At 33.0% G+C, this 24,383-nt stretch overlaps 1 protein-coding gene across 1 annotated transcript in view; it reads right to left on the reverse strand.

The window, feature by feature from the left end:
- Window positions 1-24,383, reverse strand: part of LOC113512693 (guanylate cyclase 32E-like) — a 225,873-nt gene that overhangs the window by 189,760 nt on the left and 11,730 nt on the right. The window contains exon 2 of the mRNA XM_052903469.1: window positions 5,443-6,028. Within this exon, the coding sequence (XP_052759429.1) occupies window positions 5,443-5,979 (537 nt within the window). The 5' untranslated portion in view covers window positions 5,980-6,028. The remainder of the gene's footprint in view (window positions 1-5,442; window positions 6,029-24,383) is intronic.

Consider the following 24,383-nt stretch of genomic DNA (forward strand, 5'->3'; position numbering starts at 1 on the left):
TCTTTTAATTTTGATAAAGATAAAATACTGATATAATTTAAATAAAAGTTAGAAGTCAAAATAGATAATATTTTCTTTATTAATATTCACTACGTACGCCATTTTGAATAATATGTAGGATGTGAGCCTTACATTATAATGTGAGCATAATTACTGCATTCTAACGCCCTTATTCATAAAAACGTTAATCGTCTCATAAACCTACTTTAACTATTGCTTTGTCTTTTTCTTTTGCGCTAAATTCTCATTTTGAAAGAAAGTGATAACATATTTCGATAGCTAAAATAAATTTGTAGGAGATTTTAGTTTTTCTGAATAAGAGGACAAATTTAAACATGTCTATTACGACCCTGCCTTAAAATGAAGTGTGCTGGTAAAATTTTTTCACCCGTTTTATTTTTAAAACCCTGAGTCCAACTCTTGAACCCTTCGTTCAGAGGTGGGCATGTTTTTATAGAGTCATTTTAACTCAATAAACAACTCTGCCAACTTTCAGGCTTGCAGCAATTCCCCCCATTTTTATCTTATATCAAAAAAGATAACACCAAAAAAGAATTATCAAATTCGGTTGAAGAATTTAATTTTTAATTGAATAATAAAATACAGATAAATCGATAAACATCTTTTGAAAAGTTAAAAATAAACATCGTATTGCTGACCAAAATATACTTTTCGAGACCGCATCTAATCGGAACACATAATCAGATAACTTCGGTAAACTATGCTTAAACTTCCGCAAAATACATCATAACTCCAACTGACATTCTGTCAATAGTTATAGAACAACTATCGAACTTTCTAAGAATTTATTAATACTCCTGAATCTATTCCATACTTCTATATTTCTTGGTATAAACGTGTTTTTTTTATGGGTGAAAATGGTATGGTGACCCCGCCTGCGCTAACGGGATATGCTGGCGGAGCACCAGTGAAGGGTGATAGATGAGAATAAAAACAGGCCAGTTAGCGCATCATGATGAATTCATCAAGAATTAACCATGATAGTTTCCAAAGGGAACCACGAGGTGGTCGACCTGGTTGGGTATATTGCTAGCAATAGGATTGTCAGTCTCCATTACTAACAATCCCTTTCCCACCCGGTATAGACGTATTAGTAATAATAACAAATTTAATACACATATTTCACTTTGTTATTCATAACCATCAGTAATTGGTATTAAGTAATATCAATTATTAATGATACCAGAGGGAGACTTTGTACAAAAGTCGATTGCTTGGGTACCTCTGTCCCATTCGTGTTTCAACCGTGAAGCAGTTGTGTTTGCATGGCTGTGTTTCCGTTTGAAGGGTGGGATATGGCGTGAATTTACTGGGTACAGAGGAATAACACCTGAGTCCTCAGGAATGGCAACGCATAGGGGGTATCATGAGCGAAACAGTATACTTTGTTATGTCTATGGTACTGCTCATGTCTATAGGCAACAGTTACCAATTTCCATCAGGTGAGACGTTAGCTGGTTTGCCATTTTAAGTTGCATAATAAAACGACAAAAACAGAGTGAGTTCATTAATTTCCCGTTACATATATATATATATATAGACATCGGATAAAAATTAGCATAAGTTTAAAAAAAAATGGTATTATAATTATCAAAATAGATTATTGTAACTATATGTATACATGTAGTGCCTTCTAATTCAGGATTTCTCAAATTTTTGCAATCACAGTTTCACAATTTAATCAATTCCACGGACCCTTGTGAAAAATATTTAAGTTCGATCCTAAAATATAAGAAAATAAAAAAGGCTTCCTTTAATTTAAAAAAATAAAAACTTTGCTAATTTTATTAGTTACTACACTACGCACTGATATAATGCGTAATTACCTCTGTCTATTTATTGAATTCGCCGCCTGACGATGACGATGCGTCTCGTCGAGTTTACTACACAATTCCCTAATAAATATTTTTACAGTTAACTGACCTACTGCGGACCCCTGATACACGTGCTAAGGATCCCTAAAAACCACTTTAAGACTCCCTCTTCTAGTCCATTTCAATGGAACATAATAAAAATATAAACAAACAACTATAGTCATCAAATGTCCAATAATAGTATAAATAAAAAATGGATTAATTAATTGTACGTTACAATTCGCTACTAATTACATTTGCAGAGTGTTAACGTGATAATTACAACAAAACTTGGTTAGAATTAAGTTCTATTGGAATAGACAAGAGTTTCGACCGCGAAACGTGACACACGAAAACGTGACTCCCGTACGATGCCATTATGTGTCCTCAGAGAAAGAAATAGGTGAATTTTTAAATAAATCAAACAGCAATTTATAAAATTTATAGGTTTTATATAAAATTTTCTTATATTATATATATATATAAGTTAAATTGAAAAATATAAATGATTCAAATTTCTTACGAATATATTTGAAAGAACAATATAAACACAACATAATGATTCGTACTGATACTTATCTTTACTGATTACTTGAATTTATATTGAAATATATACTTATGTGTATTCGTTTGAAAATGGCCGCCATTTTATTTAATGCATGTATATTAATTAGTTAAGAATACGTATATACATATGTATATTTATATAATATTAGAAGAAATAGTTCCCAATTTAAGTTTAATAAATCGACTGGATGGGGAAATTTTTTATCTTATTATTTGCAATATTAATAAAAAAAATATGTATCAAACTACGTCAGTCAAATGTAAATTTAGCTGACTAAATGTTGACATGTTTTTTTAAATGTTGACTAACTGTATTATTTAAGGAAACTTCATTATTTAATTCTAGGATCGTTAACAAACATTGTCCAATTGAAATCCAGCCATGTGTTCCCAGCATAGTATGGTACTCCCTTCCTTGTAAGAGAATTTAATGATTGAGAGATCTAACTGTAGTTTTCAACCGACTTGTCAAACATGGCAACTACAGGCAAAACCCCTGAAGCTATGTTCAGCAATAGACAATTAACGGGTGATATAATGATGATGCTTAGTGATGATGATTATCCAATTGGAAACTGTATAAATATTGACTATCAGAATATAAAAGATAAACGTAATAAATCTGTTAAGTGTACAATAAAGATTTTTATAGAACTTAACGACAAGTAATAACAGTTAACCGATATAGACACGGACAAAACCATAGAGATTACAGAATAAACTGTGGCGAGATATCAGAGCTTACAGCTCATATTTATTGTTTTTATTTAAATTTCGAATTCAAACTTTTTAATATAAATTCCTTTATATGTAGTATTGGTGCACAACTACTGGCAACACAACTACATAAACTGGTTTGTCTTTACCTTTCAATAAAGTATTCTAAATTTAAAAAATTGCAGATCAATGATCGATTTCTTTGTAAGCTTAGTACTATCCTATTATATTCGAAATAGCTTTTCGTAAACTTTTCTTTCCTTTATATTTTTTGTATTTTTGAAGGCAATTATGGACTTCAAAAAGAAGAAAGTTCTCAATTCGGTTGTATTCTTTTTAATGTTTGTTACCCCATAACTCCATCAATTATAAACCGATTTGGAAATTCTTTTTTTTTATCTGAAAAAAAATACTAACAGATTTTCCCATAGAAATTTTATCAAAATCAATTGAGTCATTTAGTTTGTATCAAAATTACTGGTTTTGCCACAATAGAAGTATTTTTATTTTGTCAAATACAATCTTAAATTATAAGAAAATCAAGTAAACATTTTATGAACAAAAACAAATCTCTGTCCCGGGAAACTTATTTCAATTTATCATGGAAGTAATTTGGCTCAACAATCTGAAACGAGACCTTGATCGGTAAAGCTATTAAGCTTCGTTCAGCGCGACTAAGAAATTACTATCCAGTGATAATTTAATAAATAAATACAGGCTTCGTATTATTTCTCACGACGACATCCCAAATTGAGAAATTAATTAATAATAAAGTAATGACGATTGTACAATATATAAAAATCACATTTAACAATATTCGTTCACGCTAATACTTGAAACTGTACTACTGATATACAAATTTACACATTTACAAAACTTTTAAGTGTTATTTATATATTAATTACATTTGAGATGTTTTGCGAGGGACCCTGCTGCCCAACCTTCTAATAAAACTATAGTCTATTTCAATAGAATATAATGAAAATGTAAACAAACATACAACTGACCCAGTTTACCGATGTCCAAAAATACCTAGTACAAATAACAAATTAAGTTCCATTGAAACGGATCGTGTACTCAGTCATTCATTCGGATAAGGTAAGCGGGGTAAAGGTGGAATTTCTTTCCACTTATCACCACTGGTAGAAATGAGTGGAAATTCATTTCCACTTGTCCCTATCGAGCGGCAAAGGTAAGTGGAAATAACATTTTATTTTATTTATTTATTTATCAGGGCCGGTCGTAAACTCGTACGTAGTACGAAAAATCAACAACAGGGAAATAAAGTTTATTGGACCACATAGTTTTTTATAAAAAGAAATTTAAATATAAAAAAAAACATATTCAGAATGTATTTTCGAAGCATTATTATGTTAATCTTGATACTAAATATACAAGGAAATTCCAAATCGCTAACGGTACGTAAAACTAAAAATCTACCCATGCTATAGAACATTATAATCAGTCGTTAACCTTCCTCTGTTGAACATAGGACTCCCCCATAAGGGGGTTTTGCCAGTACTTACCACACACATAAAAACAATAAAGTACTACTGTTGTAATAGATTGTGAATGTTAATCTTTGTCGGGTGCCCGCGATACAGGTTTGTATAGTATGAGGCCCATTGTATCTTATGGTTGTAATACTGGGGTAAAGGGTTCTTGTCCTCTAAGGACACTTGCAACACTAGAGATGTCACGTGCGCATTGCCGACCCTGAAGAAATCTTAATATACCCTTTTTGCAAAACTTTGAGGTTTTTCTTAGAGACTACATATTGTAGTCTAACTTTGGCGATAGTAAAACTTCGGCAGGAAGCTCATTCCACAGTCTGAGCGTTCGCGGGGAAAAATTCCTTTGAAACCGCATTGCACATGTACTGTACTGTACATTTAGGTTCAAACGTGTATCTGTTATACATGCGGTAGGAAACACACAAGGAGGCAAAGTTTAGCCTAAAACTTGAGGGCTCGATAGCGCCTCTAAGCATGGGATAAGCATGGGATTGTCGACTATTCTCATAGCTTATCTTTAAACGGATTCAAGAGGAACAAACTGACATCCAGAAGCTCCGGCCCACAATCCTCAGAAAATATAATACATCATAGTCCTCAGGAATGGCAACGTACAGGGGTACCATGGGCAATACAATACCATCTGTCATGTGCATAGTGCTGTTCATATCTATAGACGACGATTGCCACACTCCATCAAGTGGGCCATTAGCTTTTTTGACATTCTAAGTATTATAAAAGTAGGTAATAAATATACAACTCCAACTCACCTGACTCCATCCGTAAGCGCCAAGGAATCCGATAGTAATTGTCTTCTCCTCAGTCCAATTAGCACTAAAACTTGGACACAATTTTGCACTGCCGCAGTCACTATTCACTATATCGTACAAACTGACACCGTTCGCCTCAATTTTATCCATAGACACTTTCTCCTCGATCAAATTTGTTGTCACCCTTTCGTAAATATTATTTAAATAAACAGACTCTAGCATATTTGTATTATCGTATCGTATTTCGTCTACATTCGTAGTGTTTATAATCTCGCACTTCCTACGATACACGATTCCGTTGTCTTCAGTATTTTGTATTGTTTTTATGTTATTATCAACATCCGTTACATTGTAATTATAATCTGCATCTATGTTATCACTAATCACATTTACAGTACAATTTTCATCTGCCTCTGAATCGTTCGCTGTTAAAATTTCTACTCTTATCAGATCAGCTGTGGTGTTTTTTGTTGGTTTTGCTCCGATGCCTTTTAAAATCAATATTGCAACGTACAATATTATTATTCGATGCGCCATTTTGTATCTAATTCATTGTCGATATTAACATGGAGATCGTAGGGTTAATCTGAAAAAAAAAATTATATTATTTTTATAAATAAACATTGAAATATAATGTAATGTAAACTTTAATAGTTAAGTAAACTTAATTATAGTAGTTCTTTTTTATGAATCTACCGCCCAGTTTGGAATGCAATATCAACTGAAAAGAACGGCTAACAAACTCAACTGTTGCTGTCTTTCAAATAAAAGTTAAGTTTACAACAAGAATGGATAAAATAATTATCATAAATTTTATATCCATAAAAAGGAAAAAGGTAAATAAACTACAAAACTACAATCAATCACAATATTCTTGTACAGAGCAATTCCTACAAAAAACATTCGTTCACGAGTATGACGGATTAGCCAGCCATCATTGTGTTCAACCATATTATAAGGAGCCCAACGAACGGCCAACGACACTGCTACTATACTGGCATGACACTGACTCTATAGCCACCTGATTGTAAATGATTATAAAGTCCATCTGTGTGGGTCACAAGTCCAACGCAAGATTGCTTCTAACCTGTGGCCCACACTACAAAATGATGACCCATTTACACTACCCACTACAGAAGTAAATGTAACCTCTGTAGTATATCTTTTTACAGTTCCAATGCTATTAATACACTCAGAATACACTTCTTTTAAGATTATGGGCAATAAAAATCAGAATAAACATGGGAACCGTAAAATACCATTAGACAAGTATCTAGGGTGCATAATGATGTGTTACGGTGTATCGAATATCGACGTCAAACTTACGGCACGTGTAATTATTCGATGTTATTGCTATGGTATACTAGCTTTTACCTTCGACTTCGTTCTGTTACAACCTTGGCATATACATACCTATATTATTGCTGACTAGCAATATCATTTAATTCTATTTCAATTAGCAGTATTATGCCTACATATACAAACTCTAAATCAATTAGTTGCAATTGAGCTAGCCAAATTACTGCCCAGCTACGGACCTGGTTTCTGCCCGCCGGTCTGGCCAGTAAAACTAACTACTTAGATTCGGAGGGAAAGGGATTGTTAGTAACGGAGACTGAGAATCCCATTGCTAGCAATATACCCAACCAGGTCGACCTCCTCGCGATTCCCCCTGGAAACTATCATGGTTAATTCCTGATGAATTTATCATGATGGGTTAACTGGCCTGTTTTCATTCTCATCTATCACCCTTTTCTGGTGCTCCGTTAGCGTATCCCATTAGCGTAGGCGGAGTTACCGTTACCATACCATAAAAAAAAACTAGTCAGATTAATTCTCAATAAAACCCTGAATCAAAGGTCACACTGACAATTTAGAAGACCAGGATATGTTTATTAACCGGGTTAAAAAGTAGCCTGTATCCTTCTTCATTCCATACAGTACGTGTATACTTCAAAATGATTTGTCAAGCCGTTAAGGCGATATAAGGTAGCAAACAAACTCACTTTCACATTTATAATATTTAATAATCATTATTGTTACATTTTTGTCATGTGGTCCCGGCATAGAATAGGCTATCTCTTCCTTTCCCGTGTGTGTCGTAAAAGACGACTAAGGGACGGCGAAGGATGGGCAGCAGCGTCCCTCTTAAAACATCTCCAAAGCCTAACAGTGGTTGCCAATCCGCAAACCAAGCGTGGCAACTATTGGTGAAACGCTTAAGGAGGAGACTTATGTTAAACAGTGGACAGTTAAAGGCTGATATGCACATGAATTTTAGAAGTAAAAAACAGTGAAATACTTCTAAATAGGATATCGAGATAAAACATACATAAGTTTTTAAATTACACTTTAAGAAAAAATACAGCTGTGAAAACCGCATTCAATTTGGTATAGTAGCTTTTACGTAATGCCGGAACAAACATACAGATAGACAGACAGGCAAAATAAAAAAAAACATTATTTTGGTTTCTATTGGTCTTATTAAGACTACTCATATATATATATATATATATATATATATATATATATATATATATATATATATATATATATATATATATATATATATATATATATATATATATATATATATATATATATATATATATATATATATATATATATATATTACTACAATTTTATAACATTAGTAATAAAATCAAATTCAATAAAAATGTCAAAAAAGATTATAAAAATCTGTACAAGCTACTGCGTACTATACGCCCACGAAAATGCAGTTGTATCGTAATCTTTCAGCTTTTAAATACAGTTAATAAATCAAATCTCGTTAATTACGAAGTTTCACAGTTCCTTGCAAATTCACTGCGTCCAAAACAGCACAGTCACTTTGTAAATGACGTCGATCTTAATTCAGAATTTATAAATTGTGTTTAAATTTTAAATAGTTTTCATTCGAAACTTTAACACTTACCACTTGAATAATTATGAATACTTCAAATACTTATACATTATTAAGTTAGATGGTGTTTCGTACCAATTTATAAAAAAGAAGCAAGAAGTTTGCAACAATAACTTATGCAACTTAGAATGGCGATTAAACTGACGGCCAGCCTGATGAAAAATGGTAACCGTCGCCTATAGACATGAAGAGTGCAATGGGCACAATAGAGTGTATCGTTTCACCCATGATGCCTCCCACGTATTGCCATTCCTGAGGACTAAGGTGTTATACCTCTGTTATTTATTTTCAAATAAACAATTAATTATTATAAAATTTAATGACAAATTTTTATTTATTATTAAAAAAAAATATATTGGACTTAAAATATATGGCTAAATTGCTAATGAAAATTATAATTTTACTTATTTATTAGAGTTAAAAATATTTTTTTCATTATGGTAACAAAGACTTTTATTGAAGGCAAAGGACGAGTTCCTTTAATATTTCATCTCATACATATTTCCATATTCAGCACAGTTCTTGTTTCGCTTGAGAAATTTTGCTAAAAGTTGGTAGCTTATATATGTACACGTGTAGATGCGATGAATTATGATATCATACACGCGTATTATATATATAATTACATACATGGTGGAGATAATGAGCTAGGGAAATCTATATTTAAATATTAATTATTCATACGAAACGAGCTATTATTTGTATTAAAGAAAGAACTGCACTTGCAAAATGTCAATTATTTTTTAAATTTTATATATTTAATAAATAGCCATACTAATATTATAAATGTAAAAGTGAATTTGTTTGTTTGTTACCTTATAGCATCTTAACTACTTAACCAGTCACTATAAAATTTAGTATACGTCTACTATTCTTATTTATTTATTTATTTAACTCTTTATTGCACCAAAAACATAAAAATGACAACAATGACATACTCTACTGTATAGAATGGAGAAGATAAGAAACATGTCCCGGACGAAGGACGAAGTCGCGGGGAAAAACTAGTATCATTTAATATTTACACAAAAAATAAATATTGACTAATTAAGAATCTGTTTTCGGGAGTTTATTTATTTATTTATTTATTTTACTAAAATTACAGATAATGTGTATACCAGTACTAAAATTAATTACTTCAAAAATAACTTCGGCTATGTACATAAAAAGTACTATATTTATCTGAAACCGATATGTCATTATGTAGTATACCCATGGAAAGCAAAGGACCTATGTCAACAAACGACCAAATGACGTTCTCTGCTCACCATCGACCCCTAAGGGAAAGCGCGTAAGTTTATAATGATAAAAAGATTTTATATTTTTTTTTCCTAAGATCGTTCACCCAAATCGTATCAAATACTCTTCAACGTGGCCTGCCTCATTTCGTACGATAACGTGACTGGATTCTAAATATGGGCTTATGTTGAAGAACAGAGCTTTTTTCATTATACATAAATAGAGACATAATATCCACGGATAGATCATCACAAAGCTGCGTAATTTCAAAATGAAAATTATGTACTCTTGTCTATAAGCAAAATTTTCACTAGCAATTAAATAAATATCTATATTTGCAATAATTTTTTTTATGCAACTTAGAATGGCGAACAAGTCAACTCATTACATTTACCAACTCATGTTCATAAAGCTTAATATTTACTGGCAAAATCTGAAGTCTATCAATGTATTGAATTTTGCAATAACATACATATATATATATATATATATATATATATATATATATATATATATATATATATATATATATATATATATATATATATATATATATATATATATATATATATATATATACATATACATATATTATACTGGATTATAAATCCATTACTGATGGAAAATCATAATGTTTTAAACAACAGCGTAGAAATAAAATACCAGGTATAGCTTATTCCATTTTATTTCTACATTAAAACAAGGTTAGATCACGATTACCTAGTAGTTATATTTTATACCAGCAATACCTGATACTTTTTTATATGAGTAATAAAACTATAAAAATAAAAAGCTACACCTGCTATTAAAGCTTAACTAACAGGGTTAACAGAAGCCGGAAAAATGTGTGTTGGCGTTGCGCTTTGAAATAAATAAAACGCTTCATACTCGCTTTTATAAAGCTACGTTTGAGTAATATAAAAGCAGCCCTCACTTTGCAATTCACTGCGTATAAATTATGTAGTATATACAATGATATAGTGTATGTATACTGGGATAAAAATATATAATTGAATTATTTAATTAAATAAAAATAAATTACAGAATTAACTAATATCTAAGTATATCCTTTTAGATAAAAAACATCCAAATCGGTTTAGAACTGATGGAGTTACTGATGGTAGGGCACCAATGAGGGATGATAGGTGAAGATAAAATCAGGTTAGTTAGCCCATCGTGACGAATTCCACTAGAAATAAGCACGATGGTTTCCAGGTGGAACCGCGTAGAGGTCGACCTGATAAAGTATATTACTAGCAATGAGGCTGTTAGACCGCATTACTATCTTTTTCCCCCGGAGTTATGAGGTTACCTCATACATAAACATAAAAAAAACGAAATAAGAACCTCCTTTTTTAGAAGTCGGTTGAGGGAAGGGAAGATTTGGTCTTATTTTATTCATTAGCACACTTGTTTAAAGCCCGAAGTGATGATAATAAATGAAAACAATTTAGAATATCTACTGACTGACTACAAATTAAACTTTTTAAATTCGATATTATTTGAAATAACAACCTGGAAAATTAGAAGCCTCTCCATATATTTGTATAAATTTCCATATAATTGCGTAAATTGCATGATTTAAAATAACAATATGGAAAATTAGAAATGTCTTCATATATTTGTATAAATTTTCATATAATTATATAAATTCATAATTGGAAGTAACGAAATTGGAAGTAACGAAATAGGAATTAAGAAGCCTCTCCATTTTTTCTTTACTATTTCAGATATTGACTGTCCACTGCTGAACATAAGCCTTCCCCATAAAAGGAGTTTTTCCAGTAGTTGCCACGCTTTGCAGACGCGTTGGCAACCGCAGTTAGGATTTTAAAGATGTTTTAAGAGGTACGTTGCTAAGCGGTACCCATCCTTTGACCATAGTTCCCTCTTACGACACCCACGAGAAAAAAGGGTGGCCTATCCTATGCCGGGGTCATATAATATTTGTAAGGTTTTAATACACATCTAGCTGTCAAAAATGACACCCACTTACACAACAATACAACTATGACACTACTACGCTAATTGACAATCTTAGTGTTAATATAAAGCCTTAAAAATTTCTGTGCACATTAACGATATCATCAAGTTATTATTGTGAATAAGTTAAGATTGTTTTCCACGAAAATAACTGAATTCGATCGAGACGTAACATACTTTACTAAAGTTATTTTTATTTAAAAGCTATACCATTAAACTGATTTTGACAAAAATTTGTATAGAACTAATTTGAAAGTATATCTTTTAAGATAAAAAAAAAGATATTATAAATTAATTTATAATTAACAGAGTTATGAGGTAACAAAAGATATACAACCGAATTTAGAACTTCCTTTTTTTAAGCCAGTTGAAAGTTAACAGCGTCCTCATACAACTACATACATTTTCATGTTCTATTACATTACGACGATAATATCCTGCCATGCCGTGCGACGCTATGATAAATTTTATACAGCGGCCATTTTCTGTTTTTTAAACTAAATTAAATAAAAAAAAATATGTTTATAATGTATAAGTTCAAAAAATACTTAACGGATTTTAAAAATTCCGTCACTTACAAAAACAACGATGTTTATTTTATGCAACTTAGAATGGCAAACAAGCTGACGGCCCACCTGATGGAAAGTGGTAATCGTCGTCTATAGACATGAGCAATACCATGGATATAACAGATTATACTGTTTCACCCATGATACCCCCCATGCGTTGCCATTCTTGGGGACTCAGGTGTTATTCCTCTGTACCCTGTAAATTCACTGCCATATCCCACTCTTCAAACTGAAACACAACCAATCAAACACAACTGCTTCACGGTAGAAACACGAATAGGACAGAGGTGCCCAAGCAATCGACTTTTATACAAAGTCTCCCTCTTGTGATGTTATCAGTGAGTAACGTAGGCTTTATTTTATTTATAAAAAATACTAATCTTCTGCCTATCTATTCGAACAAAGTCAGAGGAGAATCGCTAATAATGAAAAATCGAAAATAAGAACGTTTATGAGCAATCTATCATAAACTCTTGACAGCTATGCAATTAACATGTTTATTTTTAGACTCTTTTCTACAGCCTATATAACAAACTAGAGCTCTGCTTCTGATACGCACTTTTTTTTAATAAAATAAAACCTATATTAGTCTCTGGTATATTTATATATATTTTCAACCGTTAACTGCCCACTGTTGAACATAAGCCTTTCCCATAAAAGAAGTTTTGCCATTAATTGCCACGCTTGATGGGCGAGTTGGCATACGCGATTAGGCCTTTGGAGATGTCTTAAAAGGGACGTTGTTGCCCATCCCTTACCCTCCCTTGGTCACTTCTTACGACACCCACAGGAAAGGAAGGGGTGGTTTATTTTATGCCGGGACCGACATGGCAGAATGGCAAACAAGCTGATGACCCACCTGATGATGAAAGTGGTAACCGTCGCCTATACACATGAACAGTACCATGGACATAACAGAGTATACTGTTTCACCATTGACACCCCCCATGCGTTGCCATTCTTGAGGACTCAGGTGTTATTCCTCCATACCCAGTAAATTCACGCCATACCCCACCCTTAAAACCGAAACACAGCTATGCAAATACAACTGCTTTACGGTTGAAACACGAATGGGACAGAGTACCCAAGCAAACGACTTTTGTACAAAGTCTTCCTCTGGTAACTCTCTCTTTAACAGACTATATCGACTCCCTACAATACATTTGACATCAATAATCTATTTATTTATTTATTCTTTATTGATAATATATATATAACTACTACTATTATATATATATATATATATATATATATATATATATATATATTATTGTGCACAAAAGAATAAAAAAATAAATATAATTTTACAAAACAATCAAATAAAAATATTAGATATATGTTTAGAGAAATAGAATCAGATTCAAAAATCGACCTCAATGAGATTATTTAAAGATGAGTTCTTTTTTTTTATATGGTTAAATATTTTCGGAGTTTATCCTTAACAAAACACGCACAAAAAAATCAAACCTTTCCTCTTAATAATATTAATTTAGACTGTACATACCTAGACTACATTATTTGTATTTCTATTTCCTTATTTGTGACTTGAAAAAAGCAATTTGATTGACACAAACAGAAACGAAATTAAATTTGGTAAATTGATACGAAACTTTATTGCATACTTGTGCTTCCTTTTACATATTTATATACAATCTCTGTAACCGCAGGAGAAATTTAAATAAATATTCTTCAATTGTATGCGCGAAGGTAAACAAGAACAATGTAAACAAGTCTTTGATGATGACTTAAAAGGATGAAACAAGTAAAGGGTGGAGTCAAGAATTTTCTATAACAATTTGTTGAGAAATAAAAATGTACCTTTTTATAATTTCAATATAAATTCAAAGTCTACAAATTCCATTCTCCGTTTGGTGAGTGGCGACGGAAAAAATATATCTAATGTGGTTTGTTTAAAAGATAAAAATAAAATGATACCTTTTCCTGTCCTTGCATGATACCAGTAAAGTAACAGGCATTTGAATGAATGAATATTATTTATTTATATTATACAATAGGAAGTAAAACAAAACAACTAATAAATAAAACGATACAGTTATATAAGTACAGTAAGGTGGTCTTATTGCTGAGAGCAATCTTTTCAAAACAAACTTAGAGTGACGGTTTAATTGTTGTACAAGTGTGATAATATTGTATATATTTACCAGAGGGAGACTTTGTACAAAAGTCGATTGCTTGGGTACCTCTGTCCCATTCGTGTTTCTACCGTGAAGCAGTTGTGTTTGCATAACTGTGTTTCGGTTTAAAGGGTGAGATATGGCGTGAATTTACAGGGTACAGAGGAATAACATCTGAATCCTCAGGCAACGCATGGGGGGTATCATGGGCGAAACAGTAATCGTTTGGAGAAAACAATAAAGAGTATCTATTTATCCATCTATAACTAAAGGAGTTTAAAATAACAGTTTAAAAGTATTAAGGAATCTAATAATAAATACCAAGAGGATCCGCATGGAGATCTACTAGATGGAGTACATTACTAACAATAGGGTTATTAGATTCCATTACTACTAATCTCTTCTCCTCTCCATACCAATGGATGACACTTTTGCATCCTGATTATGGTGCTTGCACAATTATAAATATGTCTATACTTATAATAAATCTGTAGAGGGGTCAATTCTGTACATCAAATATATTTCCAAAATAACTATCGGGGGATGGTTAAAGAGCGATACTGATGCCAAAAATGCAATCAATAAATTTTTTATCTGTCTATCTGTATGTTCGTTATAGAAACAAAAACTACTCGACGGATTTTAACGAAACTTGGTACAATTATTCTTCATACTCCTGGCCAGGTTATAATATACTTTTCATCACGCTACGATCAATAGGAACAGAGCAGTGAAGGGAAACGAAAAAAAGTTAGGAAAACGGGAGAAGTTACTCCATTTTTAAGCTGCCGTCGCGTGTGCAGCATTAATGGCCACTTTTTAAAATGTAAAAATGGCCACCCGTGCGAAGCCGGGACGGGCCACTAGTGTAGGTATAAATGGCTTTAAAATTTCTATAGAATTTTAATACATAGGATATAAAAATAACAATCCCTGTAGGGTAATGTAAACATAAATGGGCATCGAAATAAATTGAACATCAAAGGATTCGAAAAATATAAAGTTCATTCCATTGGACGTCAAAGCCAATTTGCTCTATCGACTATGTCGGATTAACTGATGAACGATTTTCAGAAACAAGTATTCTGTTTAAAATTAAAACATCGTTTGTTTGTTTGTCTCTCTGTAACGGATAAATTAAAAACTACTCCACCGATTTTAAAAATTATTTCACCTATAGTAAACTATAGTAGGCCACCCCTTACTTTTCCATGGGTGTCATAAGAGGCGACTAAGGGCGGGCAAGGGATGGGCAGTAGCGTCCCTCTTAAAACGTCACTAAAGCCTAACTGCGGTTGCCAACCCACCTGCCAAGCGTAGCAACTACCGGCGGAACTCCCCCTTATGGGGAAGGCTTATGTTCAGCAGTGGAAAGTTAACGGCTGAAACAATCTTACATTATCTTTAAGTTTTTAACTGAGTTCATTAATAAATTCAAATGTGATGGTACACCTTCCTACGCTAATATTATTCTATTAGCGTAGGTAGTAAGGCACCAGTGAAAAATAAAACCTTAACGGGTTGGAAACCAATACATGAATTCACTGGGAATTAACCACGATGGTTTCCAAACGGGATCGCGTAAAGTTTGACCTATTAGGATATATAGCTAGCAAAGAAGCCCTTCCTGTGGTCCCAACATAGAAAAAGCAACTCTTTCCTTTACCATGGATGTCGTAATAGGCGACTAAGGAAATATAATGTTCGAGGAATGGGCAGCAACATCCTCTTTTAAACAACACAAAACCTAACTGCGGTTATAAATTCGCCTGCCAAGCATGGCAACTACCAGTAAAACTCCCCAATAGGGGTGGTCTTTTTTTTTATACAACTTAGAATGGCAAACAAGCTGACGATCCACCTGATGGAAAGTGGTAACCATCGCCTATAGACATGTGCAGTACCATGGACATAATAGAGTATACTGTTTCGCTCATGATACCCCCCATGCGTTGCCATTCCTGAGGGCTTAGGTATTATTCTTCTGTACCCAGTAATTTAACGCCATATCCCACCCTTCAAACCGAAACGCAGCTATGCAAACACAATTGCTTCACGGTTGAAACACAAATGGGGCAGAGGTACCCAAGCAATTGACCTTTGTACAAAGTCTCCCTCTGGTAAAACCTCCCTCTCCTGGTAGACCTCCCTCTGGGTGGTCTATGTTTAGTGGGCAAATAACGATTGATGTGATGACGATGATGAATGGGGTTATTGTTCCTATTATTATCACTTTTTTCCATCCTGAATGTAAAAGTGAGACCAGTATATACATCGTAGGAAATGGATTTAATCAGAGAGCAAGAAATTCAAGCTGATAGAGTACAATAATCTCTTGCTATCATATGGCGTGAATTTGCAGGGTACAGACGAATAACATCTGAGTCCTCAGGAATGGCAACACATGGGGGGTATCATGGGCGTAACAGTATACTCTGTTATGTCCATAGTACTGCTCATGTCTGTCATTCTAAGTTGTATAAAAAAACTGATGGAAATGTAAGGTGACAAACATAAAAGCAGCTAAATTGAAAAACTTTTTGAAATCAATTGATGATACCCACAACCAATCATATCAAAACCAATATTACCATAGACAACAGTTCCACTTAAATTATTCTTTGAAAATGTAATTTCCCATGGTATTGAAATTGAAATATAAAGTCCATTACGGCGATGTATAGAATGATTCTGTCGTTTAACATATGTGCCTAATTCCTTTATTGTATACGCCATTCAATCATTTCTCACTCACAAATTGAATCCTGGTTTTGCGCAGCATTGAATCTTTGGTATTTAATTAAAATTGTGTCACCGCTGGACAGTTATACTGTTCTGTAAAACATTCGTAACAGAATAGTCTAGAATAGTCGAATTTATGGCCACATCCTAGATCTATACTATTACTCGTATAATAAATCAAAAGAATTTATTTTTTGTACGAGCTAATCTCAGAAAATGCTAGTCGAATTTGAAATATTATTTTTGTATTTGTTAGGTCACTTCTTAAAGAAATTTATAGTCTTTTCAACATCACGATATGATGATATGCAAAGCTGAGGGATACAACTAGTATAGGACGCATTCGGAAAAAATTGGATAAAGCGAGTTTTACAAAAAGTTGTAAATTTAAAAGTTTGTGAACATGTTTGGGTACTTTTTCCGCAATCACGCTTAAACCGCTGAAAGAATCTGAATACAATATGGTGTAAATTAGAATTTACATAAAAAATGTATAATACGAAAACAGCACCTTCTTCTGCAGAAACGGGCATCACTGTGTATTCTGTGACGTCCAGTAGGATTATTTGTACTTATAGGCGACGATTACAACTTTTTATTACTTTTCATCGTGAGCTTACGTTGAAGATGCCATTAATCAGCCTATTCGCCATTCTGAACTGCATGAAGAAGTCTCAATCTGGTAGATTTTAGATAAGACCCAATATTAAACCTTGGGAATATAACAACAGCTTGACATATTGTGAGTCATTCCAAGCTATATAAAAAAATCTTCACGGATGTAATTTCGTGGTATACAGCTAATAAAGTTACATTACTTAGGGTTAAGGAAAAAAGACAAATTAGAAGAACTATTATGGTCAGAAAGGGAAAAATGTTAGGACAAATACGATACGATGAACTTATGAACATTATATTAAAAAGTAAGATAGAAGAAAGGAGGGGAAGAGGAAAACCAAGGCATAGTTACATCAAGCAGATCAAGAAAAAAGTTGGTGTCGTGTCATATCAAGAGGTGAAGAGACTCGCTGAAAATCGTAGTGAGTGGCAAGAGCTCCACCGACAAGAGCACAGCTCTTAAATAAGATAGATAGACAGCTAGTAATATTAATACTCTCAATTTAAAAAAAAAAAGCATTTTTTTATAATATTGGTAAACAAGCATACGGGCCGTCTGGTGATAAACGGAATTATCGTAGCCTGTGAACGCCAGTAACGCCAGGAATGTTACGCGCCCGTTTACGACTCTTAAAAAACCATAATACGCCCTTTTTGAAGGACCGCATTCTGTATATATATTCTGTCTCTAGGGAAAAGCTCGACAGGAAGAACATTATACAACCTAAGTGTTGTAAATAATCGACCATACCCTGAATTTAGACAAACAGTGCCGTGGTTATTGCTAGTTTAAACTAATATTATAAAGAGGTAAAATTTTATTTATTGTTTATAATGGAAAAACACAAAAATTAATTAACGAATTTTAATAATTTATTCGACTATAGAAAGCTACATTATGAGCGAGTTATATGAACTATATATAGCCGTGTGGCTCCGGCGTAGAATGGGCCACCTTTTGCTTTCCCTTAAGTGTCGTAAGAGGTGACTAATGGAAGGTGAGGGATAGGCAACAGCATCCCCCTTAAAACATCTCTAAAGCCTGCGGTTGCCAATCTGCCTGCCAAGCGTGACAACTACTAGCAAACTCCCCCAAGGGGGAGGCTTATTTCCAGCAGTGAACAGTTTAACGCTGATATGATGATGATGAATGTGAGCTATCCTTTATATGATCCCTACACCATCTACGTGCGAAGTCGGAGCGAGTCGATAGTTTGTCAACCGACATCAAAAAGAAGGAGGTAATCAATTCAGATGTATGTTTTTTTTTTTAATGTTTGTTACTCCATAACTCCGTCGATTTTTTGATCGAAACTGAAGAACTGATTTGGAAAATTCTTTCTTTATCTGAAAGGATGTATTTACAGATTCGTTACATAGAAATTTTATCAAAATTGGTTGAGTAATTTAGTTGTTAAATCAAAATAACTGATTGTTCCATATTTGATGTCGGTATTTTTTCTGTGAAATACAATTTATCTATACTTATAATAATTTATACTTATAATAAATCTGTAGAGAGGTCAATTCTGTACATGAAATATATTTCCAAAATAACTATCGGAGGATGGTTAATGATCGATACTGATGCCAAAAATGCAATTAATAAAATTGTTAACTGTCTGTCTGTATGTTCGTTATAGAAACAAAAACTACTCGACGGATTTTAACGAAACTTGGTACAATTATTCTTCATACTCCTGGCCAGGTTATAATATACTTTTCATCACGCTATGATCAATAGGAACAGAGCAGTGAAGGGAAACGAAAAAAAGTTAGGAAAACGGGAGAAGTTACTCCATTTTTAAGCTGCCGTCGCGTGTGCAGCCTTAATGGCCACTTTTTAAAATGTAAAAATGGCCACCCGTGCGAAGCCGGGACGGGCCACTGGTGTAGGTATAAATGGCTTTAAAATTTCTATAGAATTTTTTATAGAAATTAAAATTCGAACACTAATCATCCTACGGGATGATTAGTGTTCGAATTTTAATTTCGATACTGATGCCAAAAATGCAATCAGTAAAATTTTTGTCTGTCTAACTGTCTTTCTGTATATCTTTCGTTATAGAAACACAAATTGCTCGACGGATTTTAACGAAACTTAGTACAATTATTCTTCATACTCCTGAGCAGGTTACAGTATACTTTTCATCACGCTACAATCAATAGGAGCAGAGCAGTGAAGGGAAATGTTAGGAAAACGGAAGAAGTTACTCCATTTTAAACTTACATCGCGTGTGCAGCCTTAATGGCCACTTTTTAAAATGTTAAAAAGTCCACCCGTGCGACGCCGGGACGTGCCGCTAGTATAAAATATATTTATAATATTAAATAGGAAGTAAAGATAACAGAGAAGTGATTGCTATTTTTAGAAGTAACTATAACAGGTCTAAATACGAGTACATTTCCTAAAGTTTGCTTGCTAAATTAATCCTTCCGAGTAGTTCGATCTTATTTACCGGATACTAAATTAATCAATCACTCTGTAGGAATAGGGGATAGCCAACATCTATGCCGCAAAGTATCCACTTTCATGTGTAACTTCTAACCTATTTAGTTAACTGAAGGGCAATGCCCTGCTTATTAAGGTTCTCCATATAAGGGAGGATAGAGAAATATTAGTACTTTAGCCTACAACAAAATATCAGTGTTTTGCTCTTTTTAGAGCAAAGTAATAAACTGAGTTATGACCATTTTATATTACTGTGGCACATGCACGAAAGGAAAAATTTTAACTTGTTTTATCTCTTTTTTTGTATGAGTATTGTTTTATTATCCATTGTTATTTATATGATGTAAGTAACACAAATAAATTATATATCTATGTAGTTTATATATATAATATATATAGGTCAGGTCGAGTTCCAGTGCTCCGTTATAGAAACCACAGTAGGAAATGACTGATTCGTCACGATGTAACAGCTGACGTGACATTATCATTCCATACCTCGATAATTGATATCTCGCCCTTAAAATAAAAAAAAAATCATAATTTACGAAGACATCAAGTGTAATAAAAAAAATTAAAAGTATTAAATGTACGCTTCCTTTTTAAAATCGTTTAAAAACGTAATTTGGTAAGAGACCAACTTCCCATAGACAAATGTCTTCTTGTCTATAAATTCATTTGTTACTTGTCTAAGGATGCTGGAGGGTTAAAAGAACAGCTTTAGACGAGTCCTAAAAAGATTTCTACTATTGTCCATATTACAAAAAAAAATGTGATACAAAAGGTCTTTGTTACCAGAGGGAAACTTTGTAAAAAAGTCGATCGCTTGGGTACCTCTGCCCCATTCGTGTTTCAACCGTGACGCAGTTGTGTTTGCATTGCTGTGTTTCGGTTTGAAGGGAGGGATATGGCAGTTAATTTACTGGGTACAGAAAAATAACACCTGAGTCCTCAGGAATGGCAACACATGGGGGGTATCATGGGCGAAACAGTATACTCTGTTATGTACTGTATACTGCTCATGTCTATAGGCGACGGTTACCACTTTCCATCAGGTGGGCCGTCAGCTTGTTTGCCATTCTAAGTTGTATATAAAAAAAAATTGGTAAAAAATATTAGGTAATTTTTAGAGAAGTTATACGAAATTAATCATATTATTTGAATAGAAAGGTGTAAAATATCAAAAAAAAAAGTTAAACAATGCATATAAATGTCATTTTGCTTTTTCCTTAAGTTATTTAAGTATAATTCAAATGCAATACGTGACTAAAAGATGATAAAGTAACGAAGCTATTCTGTTCTATGAGAATAATTGTCGAATTGGTTCCCGGAAAATTCACAAAAAGTTCGCATAATGAGACTTGTTTATACTTTGATGCAGTCTATACTTGGGTGGCGTTATGAACTTTCGAAAGTAATACAATACCAGGAAATTTTGTATAAAGACGTACACAAATCAAGCCAATTTCTGTCTAAATGTATGTTCCAAAAGAAACATCTTAATTTGCTGATGTTTTGTCTTTATTTTCGTATTTATTATGAGATTACATCGACAATTCTAAGCCGATTTTCACAATTGTTTTTTGCGATCCTTCAGATTTACTCTGGTGATAATTTCTTTTTTTATTTTGTTACTATACATGTTGCCTTTCGTTTACAAAACAAAAATTATTGCAAATCAAAATCTGTATGTAAATACGGAATCCTGTTTTGTATAAAACAATGTTATCGTCATTTATATATGTATATGTGTATGTGCGTGCAGGAATGCGTGCGATCGTGCGTGTATGCGTGCATGCGTGCATGGTTGAGCGCGTGCGCCCGTGGATGCGTCCCTACGTGCGTAGTACGTGCGTGTGGCACAATTAATTTCAATCTTTGTGAAATTAATAAACAGATATTATATTTAAAGTTACGAGCGATATCCTTTGACCTTATCTTAAAGGGGTCTATTTCCCCCACCTTTATTCTCTTCCATAATGCAAAAATACTTATAACTATCCATTCAAGGGATTCAATTTATAGTGAAATAGTTTATATTATGACATTTTTCATGTGATATTTAAAGTCTTAAATGCAATATTTATAATGATTTTATTATATAACTATCAAATTAACAGACTACTTCTTGACTTTCTATTTTCTTATAACTTGCTTGTCCAATGTTGATAAAATATTAACAAAGCTGATTTTATATTATTCTCATATTACCTTTTCAATTGCAAAATTTTGTTGAAATCTGTTCAGCTATTTTATTTTTAGAACGTAACAAACAGTCACTGCGATATCAAATATTCTAAAAATAACACAAGACAGCCTAATTCCAGCTTCGCTGCTAAATTTGATGAAGAAAGAAATTTTAATAAACAGACTTCTCCGATTTTATTACGTTAACAGATAACATAAAGCTAAGAATTCACGGGCCGATTTTCTATGGCGTCCGCTGCATTGGCGTCTCACACTTAAATAAACACAACGACAAATGCGACACTCTACGGCCAAAAATCGTATCGTGGAATTTATCACTGTCCTTTAATAATGCCTTTAGACTTTTAATGGAAAATCTATTGCTGTTACAAGGAAAGCAAAAACGACTCGCGACAAAGATTAGAGAAATTAGAAAATAGGCTCTACATTAATATATACATATTTTTAGATTAATATTTATTATGAGCCAACATTTATTAAATGCAGGTATTTGCTGCTTGATTGCTTGATAGAAATTGTTAATAAATTTTTAAATGTAAAAATGTGTTCCTTACTTTTTGGTACTTCTGACCGCCATCATCATCATCATTGAATTCATGTTGCTATTTTTTTTTTTTTTGTAAAAACTTATCTTTTTTTTTAAACGTTTTTAATTATCTTTATAATAATCATCATTATATCAGCCGTTAGCTATCCACTAATAACCAGACCTTTCCTATAAGGGGTGTTTTGCCAGTAATCGCCACGTTTTTAATGTTTTAAGAGAGACGCTTTTGCCTATTCCTCGACCCTATTCCTACCTCTTGCGATCCACAGGAGAGAAATAGACGGCTAATTTTCTTTACAACATATTAACTATACTTTTTGACGTATTACCAGCTTAATTAATCGTCATGATAGATACTATTTGTATGAAGAAGGACAAAGGCTACTATTTATTCCGGGCAATCGGCATATCCTAATAGCACGGTTGAGGTCGCGAGTAAAAGGTAGTAAATAGTAAAAAAAACAATTTCGCTGGGCGCAAGACGGTAGATACTACAGTCTGCAGTAAAAACGCACCGTGAATTCGTTACCTTACCGTTTCTGCATTATTAGTCCCACTGAATTGTGTCTCAGATGAAAATTTATATTCTCTCTAGTCCCAACAACAGAGCAAGTGTGATTACTTGCTTGCTACCATCTAAAATAGACGTTGGTTTTCTAAGACTTATACGAGTTCATTATTCCCTATTCACTATTCATTCTGTCCCCTTTTATTAAGAATTCTTTATATCTATATACATGAATAACAAGAATTTTATGACCTGACTCTGTTTATCATTTCCGACAATTGTTTCGACTTCTCTGAAAGTCTTGTTCTTATAAGTATCATTACAAAATGAACATACATTTTAAAAATATAGTAAAATAAAATAGTGTATAGTTTCTTTATGATTATTTGAAGTAAAACACGCACACGCACACACACACGCACATCCAGGCACACATTCACGCACACACGCACACGAACACGCACACCCACACACACACACGCACACGAACACGCACAAGCACACATGCAGTCACGTACGCAAGCACGCACATATTAATTTTATTACAATAGACATTATTGTTCTTTTTTTTTTTTGTAAAATATAATCTAAAATATAAATGCGTTTTTTTTTATTATTTAATGTAATGACTAGATATATTGATAGAAAATAATTATATTAACCGTAATTAGAACGATTCAGACATACATTCTTACCTACCGAGTTAGAGATATATGTTTGAATTGTCCCAAGCATAATTTAGTTTAGAAACGAAAGGACCCGCATCACCATTCTGCCAACTCTGCACAGATGTGAACATACATTTCCCTGTAAAAACCATATGCTTGCACAACACGTGCGTTGTTATACGTAATTTTAGTTGTTTCATTGTGACCGGACTTAAATGTAACCCTAGGGTTGCCTCTCATCGGAATTAAAAGTTAAAGCAAACGTGGCAAACATACAAAATTTGGCTGCGTACGAAATATCTCGACTGCACAATCCTTGCCTTTACAAATTAATTGATATTTATTATTGGGA

This window comes from Galleria mellonella, unplaced genomic scaffold (assembly GCF_026898425.1).
Source record: "Galleria mellonella isolate WM207_F2 unplaced genomic scaffold, CSIRO_AGI_GalMel_v1 utg139, whole genome shotgun sequence".
NCBI classification, from domain to species: domain Eukaryota; kingdom Metazoa; phylum Arthropoda; class Insecta; order Lepidoptera; family Pyralidae; genus Galleria; species Galleria mellonella.